The 21,921-nt window shown below is 39.3% G+C and overlaps 1 protein-coding gene across 2 annotated transcripts; it reads right to left on the bottom strand.

Moving 5' to 3' along the window:
- Positions 1-847: 847 nt before the first annotated feature.
- On the bottom strand, positions 848-20,277 carry DCTD (dCMP deaminase). 2 transcript variants are annotated; one of them, XM_071807650.1, is made up of 7 exons: positions 20,169-20,235; positions 16,618-16,703; positions 15,959-16,070; positions 14,448-14,583; positions 5,772-5,888; positions 4,133-4,229; positions 848-2,178 (listed from the first exon to the last, which is right to left on the bottom strand). In XM_071807650.1, exons 3-7 carry the CDS (start codon positions 16,007-16,009, stop codon positions 2,100-2,102), a joined length of 480 nt encoding a protein of 159 aa, XP_071663751.1. In that variant the 5' UTR covers positions 16,010-16,070; positions 16,618-16,703; positions 20,169-20,235; the 3' UTR covers positions 848-2,099. The 2 variants fall into 2 exon arrangements, with proteins under 2 accessions (XP_071663751.1, XP_065693128.1); XM_065837056.2 differs by lacking the exon at positions 16,618-16,703 and having other exon boundaries at positions 20,169-20,277.
- Between the last annotated feature and the right edge of the window lie 1,644 nt (positions 20,278-21,921).

Here is a 21,921-nt window from a genome sequence, read left to right as displayed (position 1 = left end):
GTGCATATGTTTTTTTTCCCTTTCCATAAAGTTGCCTTGGAAATCGGAGAGCCTACTTACTTAACCCGAGACAACTGACAATTACTCTGAAAGGTTGTATATGAGGCTCTACGGGATCAAAAAGTGATCGGAAGAAATCTAAAATCCTATCATATTCTCCAGTACTGCTCTTTTGTTACAAAAAGCAGGAAGTCCTGGGGGAAAAAAGTCACTATAAAAAAATAGTTAATTCTTAAAAACACCTGGACATTGGTTCAAAAAACTCCTGAGTTATTACACACATTATACATTCCCATTATCCAAGGCCTGACATAAAAATACTTAAAGTAACCAGAATCACAATGCCTACATCTTTTAAGTCTCAACTTAGATCAGCAATTATCAATGAAGAAAACAGCAGCTTCGCTGCCAAAAGAAAAAATTTTGCTTCTTCTCTCCCTTCTGTCCCATTGTCAGACCAGTATAACTCAAACCACTTCTATTTATTATTTTAGAGTAAAGATCTGCATAAGCTGCTTCAGTGACATTTTATTAAAGTAATTTTTCACGTTTCCCCCTCGCCCTCCACGTATGTGCAAATGTTGTCTTCTGGCAGTAAGCCACACACCAGTTTTGAGGTGGAAAACAGTCATAGGAAAAAAGAGAAAGTCAGAAATTACTTTATAAATGGACACATCTCATAATACATTACAAAGCTCCCTTTAGTAGCCAAGTGACTCATGAACATTACACTTTATGTAATATCACAAATGCACAAAATATGCTTTGCATATGACTGCAAAAACAGCAGCACTCTGGAGCCAAGCACACGGTTTAATATTATAATAATGAGTCTACTTCAATGTAGTGGATTTTAATAAGACTTTAATACGACTGGTATGAAGCCAAATTACATAATGTCCCAAAATATGAAACAAAGCTTTTATAGAGAAAATAAAAGCTCATTGAAGTATAACCACATTTAAAAACAACAAAAAAAAACCCAACGACCAATGTTATCTAAAGAAAGCCATTAGGCATATTTAATTTTAAAAAATCAAATTAGAGAAAAGGAACTCAAATCTATTCCCAGATCTAAAGATAAAATTAAAAAGGATATTATTTTAGGCAACATTTATGAAAATGAAGGTACTACGCCAGCACTGAGAAAACAAGCTAACACCATAATTACCTCTTTTGGCACACATATGGATATGGGTTGACTATCTCCAATTTCTCTCAGAGGACAAAAAAAATGATTCAGTTACTTTACAGGTTGATTTTAAGACTGAACTATGTTGGATTGTCTAGAAACAGCTTAGACCAATAAAATAATTTCCTTCTACACATGAAAATCAACTCCAAGTAAGAGTCCCAAAGGTAAAGAGCCAAATTATTTACTCCTTCAACCCCTCTCATTCTGGAGTCTTGGGGAAAACAAGGACTTGAAACCACATGTAAAGCTCAGTCCGGTATGGACCATTCTCAGAATAACTTCCTCTCATACTCCTCCCTACATATGATGGTGTTAGGAAAAAAAAATAATAATTTTAAAAAAAAAAAATCAGTATTTCATTTGTTGGATAACACATGCAGAATATCACACATTCTTTAAGCTGTATAACCTTTTAAAATATTAGTGTTAAGCTAGCTGGAAGATTAGTATTTGCATGGATAACATTTTTTTGTCCTTTATTAGGATCAACTATTTAGATCCACATATCCAATAGAGAGATCAATATATATTAGCGTATTTCACCATAGTTCTGGTTACAATCAGTACTACTGTTAAACTGAGTCTAAATAAACGCTGGCAGCCTATGTGGTGATGAATACAGCAAGAATCAGATCAGTTTTCTTTACATACATTCTATTGTCTTACCTACACGTCTCTAGACTTTTTAAGCGGTTTTGATAAGGCCACTAAAAAACTGGCAGTAGATTGAAATTTCACATGACAATATGAAGTGAGTGGGACATTTTATGCCTTGGATTTCTTAGAAGTCTACTTTAGCTACAGAAGCCATTAAAAAAGTTGCAAGTAACTTCAAGATGAAAGGCATTAGCAGCTTTTTAGAAAAGGATAATCACAGTCTTCTAGGGACTTAATGAGACTTAATTCACAGAAGCTTTTTACTTGGTCTGCTGTTAATTGAATCAAAGTCGATGATGATCTTGTTACACTTTGGCTTGAATTCCCTAAAATAAAGAAAAATACAGATACTAGTTAGTGAGTAGTTAAAACACTTTGCTTGCTTTAGCTCCAGCTAAATTTTTGAAGGAATGAAAAAAAAAAAACCCTCCTTGGATTCACATAGTTTTCATCTCTGTGGGAGCCAATTATAGTGCACCACACTGAGAGAAACCTGGACAAGAAAGACTAAGACAAAAAAAGACACATGGGGTGGGTGAGCCTGTACATTCTTCAGCTATTTGAGTTCATAAATTACCCAGGAGTCAAAGGACTTTTAGCAACTTAGCTGCAGGTGGTGGCATCATGTTAACAGGGATTGGATTTTTGTTCATATATATTTATATTTCAAATATATCTATTTACAGATACTGGTACACATATATGCATTCATAAACACATTCTAATACGCTGTATATGTATTGTCTATACACACATATGCATACATATGTGTATATAAAAGGTATTTGGAATATATTTTGATAAATATTTTGATTACTTTTTTCCTGCCAAGTTTTCAAAGAACACTTTCAAACTTTGCCTCAGCATATGAAAATATTTTTTGTGCTATGGGAATAGATCACATTATGCATCATACTGGGGAAAATCAAACTAGTTAAGAGGGAAACATTTTAGAATTGTAAGTTTAGAACTGTAAAATTAATACCGCCACAAAATGTCTCCTTTTATTATCATTAGAGCATCTGCTACAGCAATTAGCAAGGAAGGTATTTGGGGACTGAGCATATATTTTCCAGTCTACCAGTAAACAAAGGATTATGCAAATAGTGTGGATTTAGTGCCTAATTAAGCTCTGCAGTTTAGTTCAAGAGATTTATTAAGTACCGCCTACATCCTTAATAATCGATACAAGAATGAATAACAGTCAATACAGAAAAAAGCACATGCTGCTGACCACAGAAACTCTGGACACTTTGTCCAGAATAGCAATCTGAAATGCAAGAAACATTTCTCACCCTGGAGAAGTTACAAGATTTGACTTGCAAGAGAATGATTTATGTTTCTTAGTCAAACACTCTTAGTAGATAGGAAATACACTGAAGGACCAAAACTGAATTTCAAGTACTGCTGTGTTTTTTCACAGATGTTTCTTAGCCCAGTAGGTACCTTTCATCCCAAAATTTTATCTGTCAGAATTGTTATGTTTGCAAATTTTTCGAAGCCTTTATATTAATATTGTAAAACTTTTTAGAGTTGCAAAGCCTCCCCGACTGCATAATTAGCCTCACCCACAGCATGTTATTGCTTTCGAACTAGCTGTTGAACAGATTATCTTTAGGTATCTCTGTCAGTGTCTTTAAAAACACCACTCTTCAAATATTTTTCAGATTCTCATTACTTACAGAAATATTCCAACTTTTATCCTTTTCTCACAAGAAAAGCTGACCAAAGAAGACTGGACAGCTATAGGCACTGAGAATTACAGGTGGCTGGTTTGAACACTTGACCAAACTGACTGCAACAAAAAGATAACTCAAGTTTCAATTAGGGTCATATAATCCACCAAAAAAAAAAAAAAAAAAAAAAAGGTAATTTCAGTCCAACTCATATGATCCTAGGATAATTCAGGTTGTAAGGGACTTCAGGAGGTCATCTAGTCTAACCTCCCTCTCGAAGCAGGGTGAGTGATGGCTCTCCTGAGTATAATGTAACCAATAACCATCACATTCGCAATTTCACTTGCAGTCCAGGAGTGAAATGAATATTCCAAATGGACTATTTTCTCCTACAAATGTTAAGAAATTGAAATGTAACCATTCACGAGGCAAAAATGGTGCAATAGTCTGTCAATCCGGTATCTTTTGCAGGCATACAGAGCAAGCCACCTACAAACACTAACAAAGAGTAAAATGCTGCACGATGCACTGAAGAAAAACTTCTGCCCTGAAGTTGGTCTCTTCTTTTCAAAAATAAAAATAAAATTAATCAAAGTTCTCTTACCTGTATATAATACCTGCTAAATCAAACATCCTCCGCGCAGCTGTCATTTCTGTAGTGTCATGATACTTGTCAGACATAAAAATAACTTCCTTTATACCTAAAAAAGGCATATAGAAAAAATGTTAGAATTACACTGGGAACAAAAAAAAAGTAACGTCATAGAAAAACTGGCGCACAAAATCAGAAAAGGCAGCATTCATCCACATATTCTAAAATTCCTTGGTATGCCCGTACTTTCCTAAATACTATAGACTGTACTTGAGAATAAGGCTTTGTAAGGCAGAGCTGTTTTGTAAGATAGCTCTTTCAAAAATGTTGGAAAATGTTTTTCTTCACTTTTACCTAAGTTCAACTCAGAAAACCAGAACCAAAAACTAACAGGCAAAACCACATGACAGACAGACTAGAAATTAAGCATTTTTGCAAAAGTAATTGAAAACTTATCTGTCTCTCTAATATAGATAAAATTCCCCACAGAGAATTAAACCTCAAAGCCCATTCCCTTTCCGAACACACAGCTATAAAAGGATGCCTTTTCCTTTTGTTCTCTGTTTTGTAAATAACTCCCAGTCCCACGTTCAAATCCTGATAAACACACGCTGTCTCAAATTGCTGAATGATCTACACCTAAATTACTCAGGCAGGGGAGAAGTGTATATGTTGACCCAGGAGAAGTTACAAGCATTTCAGAGCCTATAAACAGCTTACTATATTTACCAGACAACACAAATATCAATATATTGCAATTTAGTGCTGACTTAAGTGCATAAGGAAAAGGATGAGTGACTTCATTGTGAACAAGATCATTTGATTTTGATTCTGTAAATAAGATAAATGTAGCACAAATACAGAATACCATCATCTTTTTCCCCGTCACCTCCTTTCATTTCAAACCTTACCAACCAAAATAAAGAAGCATTTTGTTTGCTACTTTCTTCCTAGATTCCTGTGGTCATTCGTGGTCAGAGAAACTCCGCAGAATAGCAATCCATGCTAGGACTGCACTACTTCACTCAATGAGCAAAATATATGCTACCTTAAAGCAGATATTTTTACAGAACTGAAGCCTACTGCTGGTATGCCTAATCTGAAAAAAGGCGACACATTTAGGCCAGCACACTTGCTGCAGTGGCACAGATTTATAACAATTGTAATGAAAGACATAATTAAAGTAGTATCATAGAAGTCTTACGACATTTATGAGCAAAGATATTTTAAAATCTTCAAATATCTACCATGCATCACATTCAAATTAAAATTTCATGCATATACTCCCAACAGACCTTTTGTCATGCAGAAGTTTATTTCTTTCTGCCCTACTCTATTCAATGTGTCAGAGCACAGTAAAATTGACAGTAATTATATGCAAAGCCTGTGTTGTTCTTTGGCAGCTCCTGGTCTAAGAAGTTACAAACCTAAATTAGAAGCACGCTTAGAATCACAGAAGATGCAATTAGCACTGCAAAAATTTGGCACCATTCACATGCAAAAAAACCCCACAAGTAGCATCTTAGGAAGTTGACAGTGCAATTAATTTAGATCTAACAGCAGCAATTTAACATCAAATACATCCGTGGTAAGATACCAACGAGCAGGCAGCACTGCAACCCTGACAAATAAAGCTGGCACTACTCCTTACCTGCCTGGATGATGAGCTTTGCACATTCATTACAAGGAAATAAGGCAACATACATGCTACACCCTTTCACATCAGCTGAGTTTTTGTTCATGATGGCATTCAATTCAGCATGGCACACTGATTTAAAAAAAAAAAAGAAACCATTCATAACACTGTTCATTAAAATAAATCAGTCAAACTGAAATTAAAGTGTTACAATATAACTGCTTACATCCTTTCAAAGGCAAATAGCTTGCACAGCTTGTCATAAAGGGCAGAGGAAGAAATAAAAACAGAAATACCAAGATCAATGAAGGTCAATTGTTCTGACCAGGCTGCCGATTAGTAATGATATCATTAAGCGCATTAGCATTGCCATTTGCTAACACCTATTGCAGGCAACAAAGCCGTAGGCTGTGGGCCAAGTAGTTGCAACCACCCTAAGTGAAGCAATATCTCACAGCTTCACAACTCTCTGGAGTATCTAATTGCCAGTATAAAACAGCTCATTTATGTGTTTACATGCACAGATAGGAAGAGTCTTACAGTTATAAGAGCGCACTGTGTGCTCTTAAAGGCAGGAGAATCACAAAGTAAAACTGAGCGGCTCTGTCCTCTGGGTCTCAGAACAGCCCAGCGCTGCTGCATGATTCTCTCACCCCAAGAATACACAAGACATGCTCAACCATAAAAATGTCCCAGCTTTAATATTAAAGTGAGTTTACTGCTCATTAAAAGGTGCCAGACTTCCCAAGCAAGAAAACAAAGTCCTCCATTTCTCCATGGATTTGAGACAGGCCAGGTAGCAACAGACACCCCTGCTTTATTCCACCAGATCACAATAGTTCTTTCTGGACAGATCGCACCTTAGGGTTTAAGTTTTTATGCTGTACGTATCAGCAGATTATCTAATGCGTTATCAACACAGGTGAGAAAGGCACAGTTTCTGTGTCATCCACCATGAACCCCTGAAAAAAAAATTAGGATTTCTGCGAGAACTTCCTGTTTACTCCCAGGAACGACAGCACATTGCATAATTTATATACCTACCTAGGAAGAAACTGCCTGCTGCCCTGACTTTACTTCATAAACAGGCACTGAAGTGTGGTGTGGGTTTGAGCTCATCTAGAGACCTGCCTGTGCAGACAATATTAAGAGTTTTTTCCACTGCTTGTTTTGAAGAATGGATTAAAAAAAGATGTTTTCCTCTCCCTTGAACACATAAGAAAATTAAACCAGGGAAAGTCAGGAGCACAAACTCACAGTGTAGTTGTTACTATGTACTGACCTCTGTGTGAATGACCTCAACACGCAAAGAATAACTCAGTGCAGCACCTTCAACACACAGGAATCCTTGCTGAATGGAAATGTTTTCCGTATGCACTATGTCTACATGGAATTTTCTATATAACATCTAATGCACTATAAATTTACAGCCTAACTTACAACACACAAGCTTTCCCATGTAGACAGGTCACAAAGGACCAAACACTTGCTAAAGACAGCTCAGTATCGACTTCTACAAGCAGTCCCCAACATGACCATGCTGTCGACATACCTTCTCATAAACAGTAAAGCCAGAAACTTACATAAAAAAATTAGGAAATTAACAAAAAAGGCCGACACCCAAGCACCATCATGTGAAGGTTTCTATTACTATTATTATTGTTTCTATTGCAACTGTAATTGAGTCACACTATATTTTACACATATGCCATTAAGTGTACAAGATATGCAATTATATGAACATATACATTTAGCAAATCCAGTAAATACATTTAAGTCAAAGTATATTACTGAGGTGCACTAATCTTACATAGCCTTCACAATAAATAGAGAATTATTTTTCTGGGGTCACCGAGGATTGAGTGAAAAAGAGTGTCATTATTTCCACAATTGAAACTAGGTTATGTCAAAGGACAGAAACATCACTTTTAAGTTTCTTTGAACAATATACTTATGTTCTAGGCAGCACTCTAAAATATAGAAGGCGTCCAGAAAGAAGCATGAGAGAATGTTTTCAAAGGCTCACAGAAGCAAAACAAAACCACAAACCCTATAATTCCTTCAGTAAATATTTTTTCTTCACTGAAACTCAGAAATCTTCAGCCATAAAACCAGACAAATTTCATTGTTAGTACTGCATCAGGTTTCCTTCCTGCGCTAATGAGAAAGAAAGGCTTTTCTGCAGACTTCTATAAACTTTCAACAACAAACTTCTTCCCAAGCAAAAACAAGTTCAGGCCAAAAATAAGTTATAAAAGATAATCAGCTGGAGCAAGAGAAGAGAGAATTTTTTTCTCCTGATCATCTTAACATAATCTAAAGTTAAGAGAAATTACGACTCTCCAGTGTGGAAACAAGGCACAGAGACAGTAATAAAAAAGCAACAGAGACTAATCATTCCAAGACAAAAAGTAGTGGGCTCTCTAACAAACCTGGCTAGCTTTTGTTTAAAAATAAAAGGATGTAGGTTTTCCACACACATTGTAGTCTAATTAAGTATTTTACTCCACTTACTGCAGAAAGTAGTACGGGACTAGAAGTTTGCACTGATTCCAGGAGTCATCTTTTTCCTTCCAGTATTTTTTTTTTCAGTCTGCTGAGCTATTAAATACAAAATCATTATGGCTCAGTTGTTGGAACTTGGAAGAATATTCTGTGAAGGTATCATTACACATCTCTGGTTTATATATTTCCTCAGACACCTGCTACTGGCCCCTGTAACAGATATATATAATATATATAATAGTCTATATAATATATATAATAATCTATATATAATAGTCTATTATCCCCAGTTTTTCTTACAGATGTGACAAGCTTTGTGCAGAGCATTAATGAGAGGCAGAAAAAAAATCCACGGGTCTAAAATCCCTCTTGTTAATAAGTCGTTCACATTTGGGGCATTATGAAGTTTTCTAACCTGTTAAGGGTTCCTACTAATAGTTACATATTCTTTCAGAAAGTAAGAAACTAACTTAAAATAACCTTTCACAGGTGCACAGTATTCAGAACTCTGAAAATGGTATATTTAAATAGACTAGTAAAACTAAGAATTTTTACAATACCCAACGGAGGACCCCAGTGGTTTTGATTTAAAAAAAAAAATATATATTGACGTGTAGCCAACATAATATTAAGTCTGCAACACTGGTTTCCATTCCGGAAAAGTGGCTTGAAAAGTATTCTCGAAAGGCTTCATTAGCTGAAGAAATAACCATGCAATGAGAAGTTAGTGTGTGCTCTGATATTCCTACCACCTGCTACTGTATTCAGAAGAAGCAGGGGGGAGGAGGGAGGCAGAGGAATGACTGCTTCATTAATGGTAGTATTAATTGATAGGTTTCTATTTTTTCTCATTGCATACTGCTTTGTGTTGCTTACATGAGGTATCACTCATCCTTAAGCCCACCTGTAAATAAGAGACCCCTATTTACCCTATTAATGGTCATTTTTCAAGATTAACCATTTAACATGAACATGCTCTTAGTGGGTTGCAGAGTCAGAAGTACTCTTCCCACCTATTATACTACAAGTGTTCTGACTAGTGATGTTATAAGAACCACCAGACTAGTCAAAGTGTTTCTTAATACTGTTTGAAGGCTTACATGCTTGATGAAGAGCTTGGAGTAGGGACAATCGTTAACATGTCACCTTTTAAGAAGCAATCAGAGGAGGGGCTGAGGGCAGTGACCTTTCTATGTGATTAATTACTAATGGAGCCAGGCTAGGAATTTTGAGAAATTATGCACTAAATATGGTGTTGCATTTGAAAAGAAAGCATTTCAATGCGTATAGATTGTCACACAGCAAGTTTTGACTTACTTATTAAAGTAAGTTTTTATACTACTATAAGTTTGTTCTACTTTCAGCAGAACACAGAAGCGTTTCTTAGTGGGCAAGCGGAATTAGTAAAATTATTCTCGGTGTTTCCAAATTTCCTAACTTTCTGCAGTTTTGACGTATGACACCAGAATTGGACAGAAATCCATATAGGACAAGAGAGTGAGAGGCTGTGAGTGGAGACTGTCTCCTATAGATCCCCTTTCCAGCTGAAGCCTCAGTTCTGCACTGCCAATTGGAGAGCATCACACTTCTTCATAGTGCCTTATCAAGTTTTGTGCTGTCAAAATAACAGCTTCTACAAAAGTAACATTTGCCTGAATATCTTCGAGTGTTCATCTCTCTAAAAAATTGACGAAAAGCTCTTAATCCTAACATGAGGAAATGTTGGTAACAGTTTGTTTCATTTTACACAGCAGGTACTGTTCAATTAGAGCATACTTTTTGCCACAGCACATATTTTATCATATCTGAACCTGTATAAATATTTGTAAGCATATTTACTCAATATTTTTTCTGTTGCTCAGAGGTTTCTAAATTTGCCAGTCATTTTAATTTAGAACTCTCTTAATTAGAGATTGGTTGTCAAATGGATGTTCTTAGATTACAGTAGGAGACAGAGGGCGTAACAGGAGCACAGCAACTAGCATTAGTGGGAAGACTTGTGTTAACAGGAGGAAAATGCAGTATCTTAAACGACTGCTGAGAGGAAACTGAGCATCATCAAATCCTTGGACTCATCGAACAGAAACAGAGGGCGCTCACTTCTGACTCTGAAAGCCAGAATGCCATCTAATTATTAAGAAGCTTCTGCACACAGTACGGAACACAATGCTTCAGGAAGAGCTTTTAATAACGTCTTAATAAAGTACATATTCAAAACTGGTCTTTCATTTCTCTCACGTGTGCAGATACATCCCCACTCCTGTCACTGACTGGCAGCCTGGAAAGAGCCAGTTCCAACATAACAACGAAAGACCCATTTTGTGCTGTGAAAAATGGCATTCTGCAAAACACCCAGTGCTTTCTGACCTAACAAGGCTATACTACTCAACTGTTCAAATACACACTACGACTAGAGGGAAAAAAGTTTTAATCTGCTTCAAGACTCTCATAAGGAATGCATAGTATCAATAGAGGTGATCCGCATCACAATTCCTGTAACAACCAAATGCCTTGAACACATTTGCATCGTCTAAGGTAAAGTGAGCACTACTTACATTTTGATGCTTTCTTTCAGAAGCAGCTCAGGTGACACTTAGATATTGGTAAATACTATTTTTTTTAACCAAGCACAACCCTTTCCCTAACTCTGAGCTGAGCAGAACCCGCATTTGAGAGTGCAGGTTAGATATGTACAGTATATTGCAGCAGACAATGGTGAATTTCAAGCCAACAAGTTCAAAGAAACAGAAAAATTTAGGAGTGACAGAACTTGTTTAGCCTTACATCAAAAGTTCAAAGGTTATTGTTGTCAGTAAGTGCACAGGCGAAGGGCAGAAAGGAGGAAGGGTTAATCACAACAATTAAGAAAAGCTAAAAGAACAATGCTGGTATACAAGAGAATGTATACACTAGCCACAAATAAATTTAGGGTGGAAATTGGAAGTTTTCTAGCTATGAAACACTCAATCTGATCAGAGCTGTAGGGTCAACACATCCATCTGTTCTGCTGGAGCTCAATAAATTTATTATAGGATCATCTAACACACTTCTGCGAAGACAGCCTCTGGGTCCAATCCCCTGCTATGTCTATGGTGCTAAACACAGACAGTGCCAGGGACTGACCCTTGGCCCTGAGGCCAACTGGCACAGACTGGCTCATGTTCATCTTACTCAGGGCTCCATCAGCATTACACAGCACTTGGCCCCGGGTTTCCTCAAGGCTCCACGTCTCAAGAGTCCCATGGCACCACATACTTATTTTGTATATCTCAGTTCAAAGTGCATAAAGAAGTGAGATGACTTTTTTTCAGCCCACCAGAGCAGGATTTTCACAGCATGAAACAGAGTATGCCTTGCATATCCCCCAGTATGGCCTGAGGGAGGGAGGAGAGTTAAGCATACCATCTCAGCAGGCTTTGCATTACACACCTGTACAGGATGACAGTTTTCTTGCAGCCTTTTTTCCACCCTGCCCTCCGGAGCAGCCTTTGAGTGAACCATTCACACAGCAACACTCAGGCTTCGTTCTGGAGAAAACTAGTCAGAGTGGTCCAAAACAGATGGAAGCGAGCTAATGTTTATGTCTAACCTACAGCAGTACATAAAAACAGGAGGTCAACATTCACATCCACCCCCAGCCCTTTTCTGTAGCACTGCAGATGCATGAAATAGCTCTAGAAAACATCTTCCAACTTACTGCAGTGCTACAGGCACAATTACCATCAACTTTACCTAATAAGCTACATTGCAGCTCTAGTGATGAAGGCGCCAGCATTCGCATGATAAGCTAATAGTGCACTCAGTAAGATTGTACCATCTCTGAACAAGCTAGTCAGGAAAAAACAAGGATAAAAACTTCAATTTACACAAATGCTGTGATGATTAGCAAAGGCGGAAAGGAAAACATGACAGTTTAATAAGGTTTTAGCAGCAATTCTGTGTCTCTTTGCATCTACCAGAATTTTTAAAGCAGAAGATTTATATATATATATATACTTGTCTGGTCTGTCAACTGTGCTATCAAGATTAATAACAAACTGCTAGAGTTTAAATGATCTGTGAATTACAAAATAGGTCATTTATTCATCACAGCAGATATTTTATGTTACAAAGTTGTGATTTTTTTTTAATGAGGTGAAGACTAAGATTCTTGGGGAAGGGCAGTAGTAGTAGTAGATGAAATCCTAGAAAGGAACTCATCTCTCCAGGCTGTTAGATTGGTCAGTGCATTTTTTAAACATCATGTATTACTTTACTCCACATATTTTGGAGTCAGTTAACTAAATTTAAAAAAAAATTCTCAGGTCATCTTGTACAAAGATTCCTCACAAATTCATACAACATTTTTAGTTTAAATTGGTCAGCTTAGATTTGAGTGCCTGGAACATGCTTACCACCCACACTGATCTTAGTTCAGAACTGAGACCTTACAGCAGCATAAGGATTCAACCAAAATCAATATTCTGTTTTCAGTACTTTGTATTTAAATCAATGGGCTAACAGTTGTTTCCTCATCCTATAAATAAAAAGCAGGCATACAAAGTTGTACCATTACAGTACTGTCATTATATGTAAAAGCAGTGCTTCAGTCCTTTAGAGCACACAGAAAATTCAGCAGGAGCTGCCCCCTAGTATCAGAAATACATCTCTTAGAAAAAATGATATGAAACTGTCTCAATCTTAAGAGTCAACATTAGAGGTTTTATAAATTGGTAAAGTGAACAAAGACAAAGCACCAGGGTTTTAAGAACACAGACATGAAACTGATTAATTATGTGCTGAACCACTACCCCTCATCTTTCACTTCAATGCTACGGGAAACTAAAAAATGCAATGGCTCTGGGTGAACACAGGGAACAGCGAAACTCATTCAAGTCTAATTTCTGTACCAGAAAAATTGTTAGACGTTATAAATAAAAAACAGAATTGGTAGGCAGAGATAAACACTGCACATTGGAAAAGAGTCAATATCTCTTTGCAAAAGCTGAACTCTGCTGCTCATTTTCCACCACCCACGCAAGGGGAAGGGAGAATTTCTCAGGGTGCTTGATCAGTTTTGTGGCCTGCCACCCCTGAGGCCAGGACAGGCTGAGATTCAGCACAGGATGAAGAAGCCCCTAATACCCATCTTTCCTGTGTCCACAGCTCTTGCTGCATTGCTCTCACCTCACAGAGGTGCAGCGGGAGCTGGTGTGGAAACAGAAAGACAAAAAAGGGGGATTTAAGAGAGCATACACTCCTCTCTTCCTTATCAGCCCTAACCACACTTCCTCCCCAATGGCAGCTATTGCAGGCCGCAAGGTAGCTCTCACCTCCATTGCCATGCCCAGCACTCACAAAGCCTGAGGCAGCCCTGCAAATTGTCTCCTTGGTTCCTGCAAACCACACGTGGCCAAGAGGAGTAGGTAACTGTACAGCCCCGTTGAGATGTGCACCAGGCTTCACAGAGAACCAACCCTTCAAAGCAGGCTTGCAGAACGCCAAACTACACCTGCTGCAAAGACAGAGACAGGGTCCAAAGCAGCACTCTGACGCATTTACCATTAAACCATCCTTGTTCTTCATTGCTTTTGCCTGTTTAGTAAATGTGAATCAAATCAGAGGCTGAAATAATCAATGGAAGTCACTTCACCCAGAGCAGGGTAGATTCACTGCACACCAGGTGAGGTAAAAATGGGATGGAATGTCAGAATGCAATCACGTACTGCAAGACAAACAAAATTTAGCTCCTTCATAATATGTGTTGCTTATGTCATCAACACTTGAACACTGGGATTTCCCACAACAACTGGAGTTTACAATTTTAGTACCTCTATTTTAAACACAATTATTTGTGTTGCATATACATGCTCTCTGTAATACCTGTGGAGATGAACACACAGAAGCAGCAATCATCTGCATACGCTGTAACTGTGTGCTAATGAGCTGTATTATATTCACAAATTCTCACTACACAATCCAAAATGGCTAATCATTTATGAACATACTTCACCAGGAAGTCAGTACTTCATGAAGAGTGTTTTCATTTCTTTTCAGAGCTGTGATTTTTATCCTGATGTATCACATATGGGCACATCATTAACAAAATCCAGTGAGTGGGAAAAAAACCAGATCAATATTTTACCAGCTGAACTTTCACATATACAGACATCACAAGTCCGACCTGTCAACCCCAAGAAGCCTTACCATAAGGATATTTCGTGTCTAGTCTATGTGCTGCTGTTCTTGCCCAGGGCAGTACATCATCGCTGCAGCCATTAGGCATCCCATTGTATCCAATTCCAACAATCTTGTTTTCTGAATTTACAATGCAGGCACCAACCTAAATAAAATCAGATTTATATAGTACGAACAGCACGCACAATGATGCATCAACAAGAAAGATGAGACGTGAGAAGTCAGTCCTACAATTTTCATTTAACAGACACAAGCTTCACTTAATATTAAGTCACACCACCTAGTGAGCAAGGCTGTAATTGTACCTCATCGGTGGAGCTTTCAGGGCAGATGCAACCCTGCCGCCCCACCGGTCACACAGTCCCCATCCCAGCCTGTCAGCACTGCTGCTTGTACTGCTTCTGGAAAAGCTAGTTTGGGGAGCTGAACTGGCAGAAAACTTACATTTAGTAGGATAAGTTCAATACCAGTTTTGCTTCCTGAACAATCTTCACTTCATGGTGGGACAAGGAGCAAAAGAAAAGGTATGGAAGGTGGAACAGAAGTCTAGTAGTGCTGACATAGGCAGAAATAGGTTCACAAATCTTTGTGGCTTGTTTATGCAAACATGCACCAAAATACCAGACCTTTGAACTCCCACCCCTTATTGCTTTAATCCAAGTCTGCACAGGGACTCTTCTTATACAGTCAAGTGTCCTGGTTTTATGTTTTCTGTTCATATTTAAGATTTATTGAAATGGCAATAGTACTGATTTTAACTCTCATGATGTGTTTATCAGCCAGCTCTTGGATAACAAAAATTTAGCCCAAAGCTAATAACCTTCAGAGAACTAAGAGCTATAATGTACAGAAGCTAACGAGTAATTGAGCAGAATGTTAACATACATTTTATTTCATGGCTTTGCTGGGATTTGCTTCCTCAACTTTTTCACACAAAGGAAGACTAGCAGGATGACTGGGTCCTGCAGAACAGCACGTTTCAGGAGATTTATCGATTGCCTCAAACCAATATTCAACAGAGGCACATGAAAGAAGCAAAGCATGGGGACAGACAGTGAAGCAGAGGAGGAAGGGGAACCCAAGGGAGGAATCACACTAGAAGAAAACTCCAGTCAACTCAAGAAAGAGCAAAAGGGAATTTTTATACTCTTCTGAGTGAGGAAAAGGAAATTGTAAAATGCTGCATCTCAAAAAATTACTATCATACTTCCAGTAGTTATATCCTCCTCTAACAGTAACTATATTTACCGGAAAAAAAGGCAAGAAAATGCATGTGTTACTTTAACCTCTAGATGAAGATTTCCAAAATTCCAAGCCACAAATATACACACAGAATTATACACATGGGGTCAGGCCCAATAAGAAAATTTCTGTAAGAAAAGGTGCTGACCATGTTAAAAAATGAATACCTATGTACCGAAATAACTACTTATAAGAAATCCCTGAAAGTGTTACATGTGCATCTCACGTGATGCGCAACATAGATTAGGCTACGTTGTCCTCATACATTGCCTACTTACCTGAGAACTTGGATCCTTGCTTCTTTGTGCTGATAAAAAAGCTACTGCCATAAAATATTCAGGCCATTCCAAATAATCTTCTCGCTTTTGGCAGGATGCTTCATCGCCAAAACTACAGTTCATGGAAAAAAACAGCCATCAGCAAACAACACATATTAGTAGCTAGAGTTTATTACAGATCGTATTCTTCTAATGTGCTCAAGTTAAAGTAGCCAAGATCAGAATCTGTCTGAGACCGCACATTCACTAGTATTTTAAGAGTAAACCCATCAGTGTTATATGCTTTCCAGGAACTTATATGTTCAACATTTCCTTTCAGGGAAAAGGCATCCAAGCGAGGTTACAAATTTCAGTTTTAGATAAGGCTGAGCTATTCAGAGCACCGAGCTATTCAAAGACAGAGCAATTTATCCTTTATAGATAACAACTGGCATATTTCTAAGATTCAGGTATATCATGTACTGGCATTCTTTTCACCCAAACAATATAATCTTTTTTTTATGATGGCTGCACTAACTGCAAGCCTCTAATCTAAGCTAGTTTGTACTTCTGTCTACAACAAGTGCTCACTAGATTTCTGCTTAGTAGCTTCCTGTGCAGTCATTCCTTTCTGCCCACACAGTTATTGCCTTGAGTTTGCCTCTCCTTACAACACTTACCAGGGAACATCTGAAGCTGTAAGCCATTCTGATAGTCCCCTGCTAAGTTTCTCTTAAGATTACGTCCTATGAAAGCCACCTGAAAACTGAAAGGAGATGGGTTCAACAACTTTTTCCTTAGATAGAATGTATGAAAGTGGCACCAAAGGTCGCTTCCTTCCCTGCACTTGGGGGTTTATTTGGTGGAAGAAGGGAGGAAATGAAAAATAAAAAAAATTTTTAAAAAAAGTGATGCCTGCTTATGGTTGAAAGACTGCTTGAGTAGCGTAAGACACAACAGGGGAAATACAGACACCTGTACCTCTTCCCCCCAACATATTTAAGTTTTGCAAATTCCGAGGAAAACATAAAATTCAAAGAAATTTCCCCAAACTCTCACCTATCATTGCTGTGCTTGAAAACCAAAACAATGGATCATCTCAAATACAATAATTATCCTATCAAAATACAAGGGGCACGGTACTTTTCTTCTTGGGCTCCTCTCAGCAAGGACTACAGCTTAAGACTGAGATACCCTTCTAGTAATGTACAGGCACACAGAAAAACACACCATAGGTAACTGCAAGAAGCAACACACCTAGCAGCTCTGGTACCAGAGCTTTCTGAAGACAAACAAACATTAGAAGACAAGTATTTTGCTAATTATTATTTTTATAACCAAAAACATAAAATAGCATGTATTAGAGGCTTCCACTTAGCTTGTCATAAAGAGGTCACACTATTTGAGTGAAGACAATGATAAAATTGTACTTCAGAAATGTACAGGGTGCTATTTACCAAAGATAAATTGCTGGTTTTGAATAGTTTGTATATGGCATATTACAAGTTAGCAATTTTGGCTTGTACTTGGAATGAATGAGAATCACCTTTAAGGCCACCCTCTCAACATAAGGAGGGAGAAACATTCACTCTTGTTGTAACCAGCATCCGCCTCTCACACTGTGACAACATTGCAAACAGCGCCCAGAACTGTCAATTGTCAAAGCAAACACAAAAATCAAGTACGTGATTCTGAGAGTGCCCAAACTCGTCGTAACTAAAGGGCTGGGACTGTATCCTACTAACAAAGAAAAGTGTTCAGAGAAGTGTTCAAAGCAGCTCACAGGAGAACTAAGAAATCAGACATGCCATCACAACTTTACATCCCAAACTGAACTTTGACAGGTTAACTGAAATCCCAAAAGGTGCTTCAGCTAATTTAAGTGATTATTTAAAATACCTCACAAAAGCAGATTTACAAAATCCTAAACACTACTGGACTTTAAATGATCAGTTTAACACATTCCTGACCACATGACATTCACAGTGGTATCTTTGGAGAGGCACAGGACATAAAATGCAGACCTACACTGAATAAAACATTCTGGAGAATAGGGCTCCAGAAGACAATAGTACTCTGAACTAAGAGGTTTTGAGATCTCCTTTTGTTAAATTATTCCCTAGCAACCGTATTTGTTCAAAACACAACAAAAGCTACTATTTACTTTCCTCATAAATACAGAACTGTATGTACGTGGAGGTCCCTCTCAGAGTACCAACTTAATAGGGAGAGGAGAATATCTGAAAAATGAACAGCATGCTTACATGAAAGAAAACATATACAAAAACCCCCCACCCTTTACTCAATTACTTCTTAACATCACCATGCTTGGTGAGATAATTCCCTCAATGCAATTCTCAGGAACACAAGAGTGTGAAATGGGTATAAAACAATTTCTAATTGAGCAGAAGCCAAGCACTTGGGTAGCAGTCAAGCACACAGGAAAATAAAGCTTATGGATTTGGGGCAGCAGATCATCTTCCTGACACTCATTCGTATGTTCTAGAATTGCATGAATGGAAGCCACCCTAGAAAACATTATAGCTAGCTGTAAAATAAGCAGTTAAGACTTATCCTTGTGATAACTGACAAGAACTTATGGATAAATATATATTGGGAAGCAAAAGCCATGAAGATAACACTGCACAAGAACAAAGGCAAAAAAATACCCTTAAATTCTAGAGTGATTAGTGGTCTGTAGAAAAGTCTGCATAAACAGTAGATTAAAGAAAAACAGAGAAAAATAGAGGACAGTGCCTTCCTTCTCAGTTCTTTTTCATCCGTCTAAGCTTCAAGTGAGCTGTAACACCATCTTAAAAAGGAAAAAAAGAAACATTCAGCTACTAAAAAAGAAGTCTAAATGAAAAATATAGTTGAGAATCCTAAACAGAATATATCACCTCAAACCTTTTCATAGGACACCTGGAAAACCGGAGGGTATCAGACTTCTTTTCCCTTCTCACCCTTTCAAGTTTTTCCCCTGCTTTCTTATGTCTCATGTGCATTATGTTCCAACTGTATTGTAGCATTTTTTTTTCCCAGTATCAAGAATGTTATTGAAGATCAGCTATCAATATTCGGTCACCCAACTTACAGAATTTAAGATTTAAAAAAAAAAAAAAAAAAAAAAAAAGATAAGCTTGTATTAAAAATAAATTGTCTTCAATAAGGCTCTTGTTCCCCAAAAGGCCAAACAGGATATGTGTTCTTGATGGCTTTCAACAGTAGCTTGTTCTTTAAGTCTCATAATTATGTTTATGATTGCTATTATATCAAATGTATGTGGTATTCCCTTTATCTTTCCCCTCATATGAGCACTGAGATACGGTCATTACCTATTCCTTATGGGGAGGTGAGGTTTTGAGAGAGAGAGAAAAACCAACCTTTCTTAGAGAAAAACAATATGCATTGAAAACTAACTATATTCAATTTTTTGCTGAGAGACAACCCACCAAGCCTGTAAATAGAAAGGCTTTGTGTGAAAATACTGAGCCCAAATTAAGCAGCGCAAGAATATTTCCCAAACTTCGCTTTTACAGCATCAGTTCTTTGACTTTAAATTGCATATTGCTCACGCCGGCCTCCATCTCAGGAAATAATGATACAAGGTGCCCCATCTACTCTTCTTCCAACCCCAGTGATTGCGATAACAAAACAGGCCATACCCTAACGACGAGGCCTTCAGAAATTTGGAGAAACACCTCCCCGCGGAGGGGCGCCGTTTCCCCGGCACGGCCGCAGCCAGTGCTACCCATGTGCTCCGGGGAGCCCCTGTGCTCCGGGGAGCCCCTGTGCCCCGGGGAGCCCTCCCACAGCAGCCGGGCCCCGGGTGAGCTCTGCCCTGCCCCGCTTAGAGCCCCTCAGACAGGGCCAAGCCCGCTGCGCGGCTGCCGAACGCCACTCTCCCGAAAGCAGCTGGCCGGTGCCGGCGGCTGCCGCCGCTCTCCCCACTCGCATGCCGGGCCGGCCGCATGGACCCGCTGGAGCCGCAGCCGGGCTCCCGCCACCAACAGCCAAACCCTCATGCGGGAGCAGCCCGGCTGAGGAGGGAGAAAGTTTAGTGAGCCGGGGAGGCGAGTGGGGGAAAAGGTGCGAGAGGGAACCGCCGGCGGGCTGCCGGAAAGAGCTTGGAAACGGCATCAGCCGCGCCCCCCGCACCCGCGGCCCCTCGGCCGCTGCGTCCTCAGCTCAGCGCTCAGCCCCATCCGCGGGCCGGGCCCGGGCAGCGTACCCATTAACGTGGCCGCTGGACTGCTGGCCGCTCATCCCGCTGCCGCACCGGTCTCTTTCGCCGCTTGGCGCCAAAGCGGGAGCGGGCGGGGAAAAGGGGCGGGCGGAGGGAGGAGCGCAGCGGGGGCGGTGTCCCGCCGCCATGTCGCGCCGTGGCCGCGGGGGGCGGGCTCAGGGTCCCCGCGGGTCGCGAGTCCCCGAGGAGGCCGGTGAGCTCCCGCCAAAACGCAGCTGCAGCGCTCGGGAGCACATCTCCGTGAGCTGGGGGACGCCACCGCGGTACCTTACATGAGTTACTTAATCTGTGTTCCTGTAGTTTTCAGTTTTCTGACAGGTTGTGCTTTGACACAAGCATGCAGGTTTTTCACCCAGCTCACCCTCTTGAGGTAAATGCTATTTATTAAAGCTTGGCGTTAACATATTAAAATGTCTACAAATCGGGGCGGAGGATGAGGGGGAGAGATGGTCTCTGGATATGAAATCGATGTGAAAAGTGAAAGTGGGTTGTGGTTTATTAGTACCTCCAGCTGCAGCCAGGTTTTAGAAGTCTCCCAGGATGCTCAAGTAGCTGAACATATATACATAGCCCGTTACAGTGCGAAACAAGTGGCATAATAATAAATGTTAGTATGGTATGTTTCTCTTCCTTCTGTGAGGAGCTGCCTACCCTGGCTGGCTGGTTTCTCCAGGTGCCTGCCTTTTCGGTAGCACTCAAGGCCCAGATGTTCACTCCACAGACCATGAGGCATCAGGCAAAGGCTGCCCAAACCCAGCCAGACGTGTCCGATCCTGTTCCCACTGGAGGCAATGACAGGTGCAACAACTCGGTGAGAGCAGTGACGGACGAAAGGAAAACACTCGCCTTCAAGAGCACCCCTGAGAAGGACTTGTGTGTGCCAGCTGTGCAGCTCGCGCTGCACGTGTGCCTTGAGCTGAACGTGGCCAACAGGCACGTGTGAGATAATGGTTACCTGCAGCCTGGTCAAATATCTTCCTCGTCCTCTTTGTCTAGGAGGGTGCTTCAGGCTGGGAAAAAAGGACACTTTGGGGAAACCAGGCATATAGCAGTCTTATTCCAAAATCTATAGTTCCCCCTTACTGACCATACGCATAGCAAACTGCGCAAGTGAGTACATCAGGTAAAATAGTATACCATGTGTGCAAAAAAAGGTGAAGTCAAGGAACCTGCCATGTTCGTAGTTATTTCTGAAGCTATGCCAAAGAGAGCGAGCCTGCAGTGATCAAAACAGAGGAACACACTGCTAATTTGTTTTCATATTTAGATTGCTGTATCAGCTAGCTATCTTTTTTTTTTTTAAAACATTTGACAAACCATCAAGTATTAAAATGTTACTTAATTTCACAGATATTCCTGTTCAGTTGCAACCAGAGAACTTGGCAAAAGCAGCCTGTTATATTTCAACTGACAAGTTTTCCAGCCCCCGGAGTGGGAAAACATATAGCTATTTCAGTTTGCAAGACTTCTATTATCACAATTTCATATGGACAACAAATGTTCATGTACAGTTTGTTAATGAATGAAAAGGAACAATTTAAATGCAAGAAAAAGAATATAATGAAAGTAGCATCACTCAGGAAAGCATAAGCCTGAAGGTGAAATGAAAGACCTGATTATGGTTGATCACGAGGAGAGTTAAAGAGCACTCATTTAATTAATCTGGAGAAAAAATTACCATAATTCAGTTCAAAAAGTTTTCTACTATCTGTATATATGTTTCTGCACTCTTGAAATA

Source organism: Patagioenas fasciata, chromosome 4, assembly GCF_037038585.1.
Source record: "Patagioenas fasciata isolate bPatFas1 chromosome 4, bPatFas1.hap1, whole genome shotgun sequence".
NCBI classification, from domain to species: Eukaryota; Metazoa; Chordata; class Aves; order Columbiformes; family Columbidae; genus Patagioenas; species Patagioenas fasciata.
This window is presented reverse-complemented; position numbering and strand designations above follow the sequence as displayed.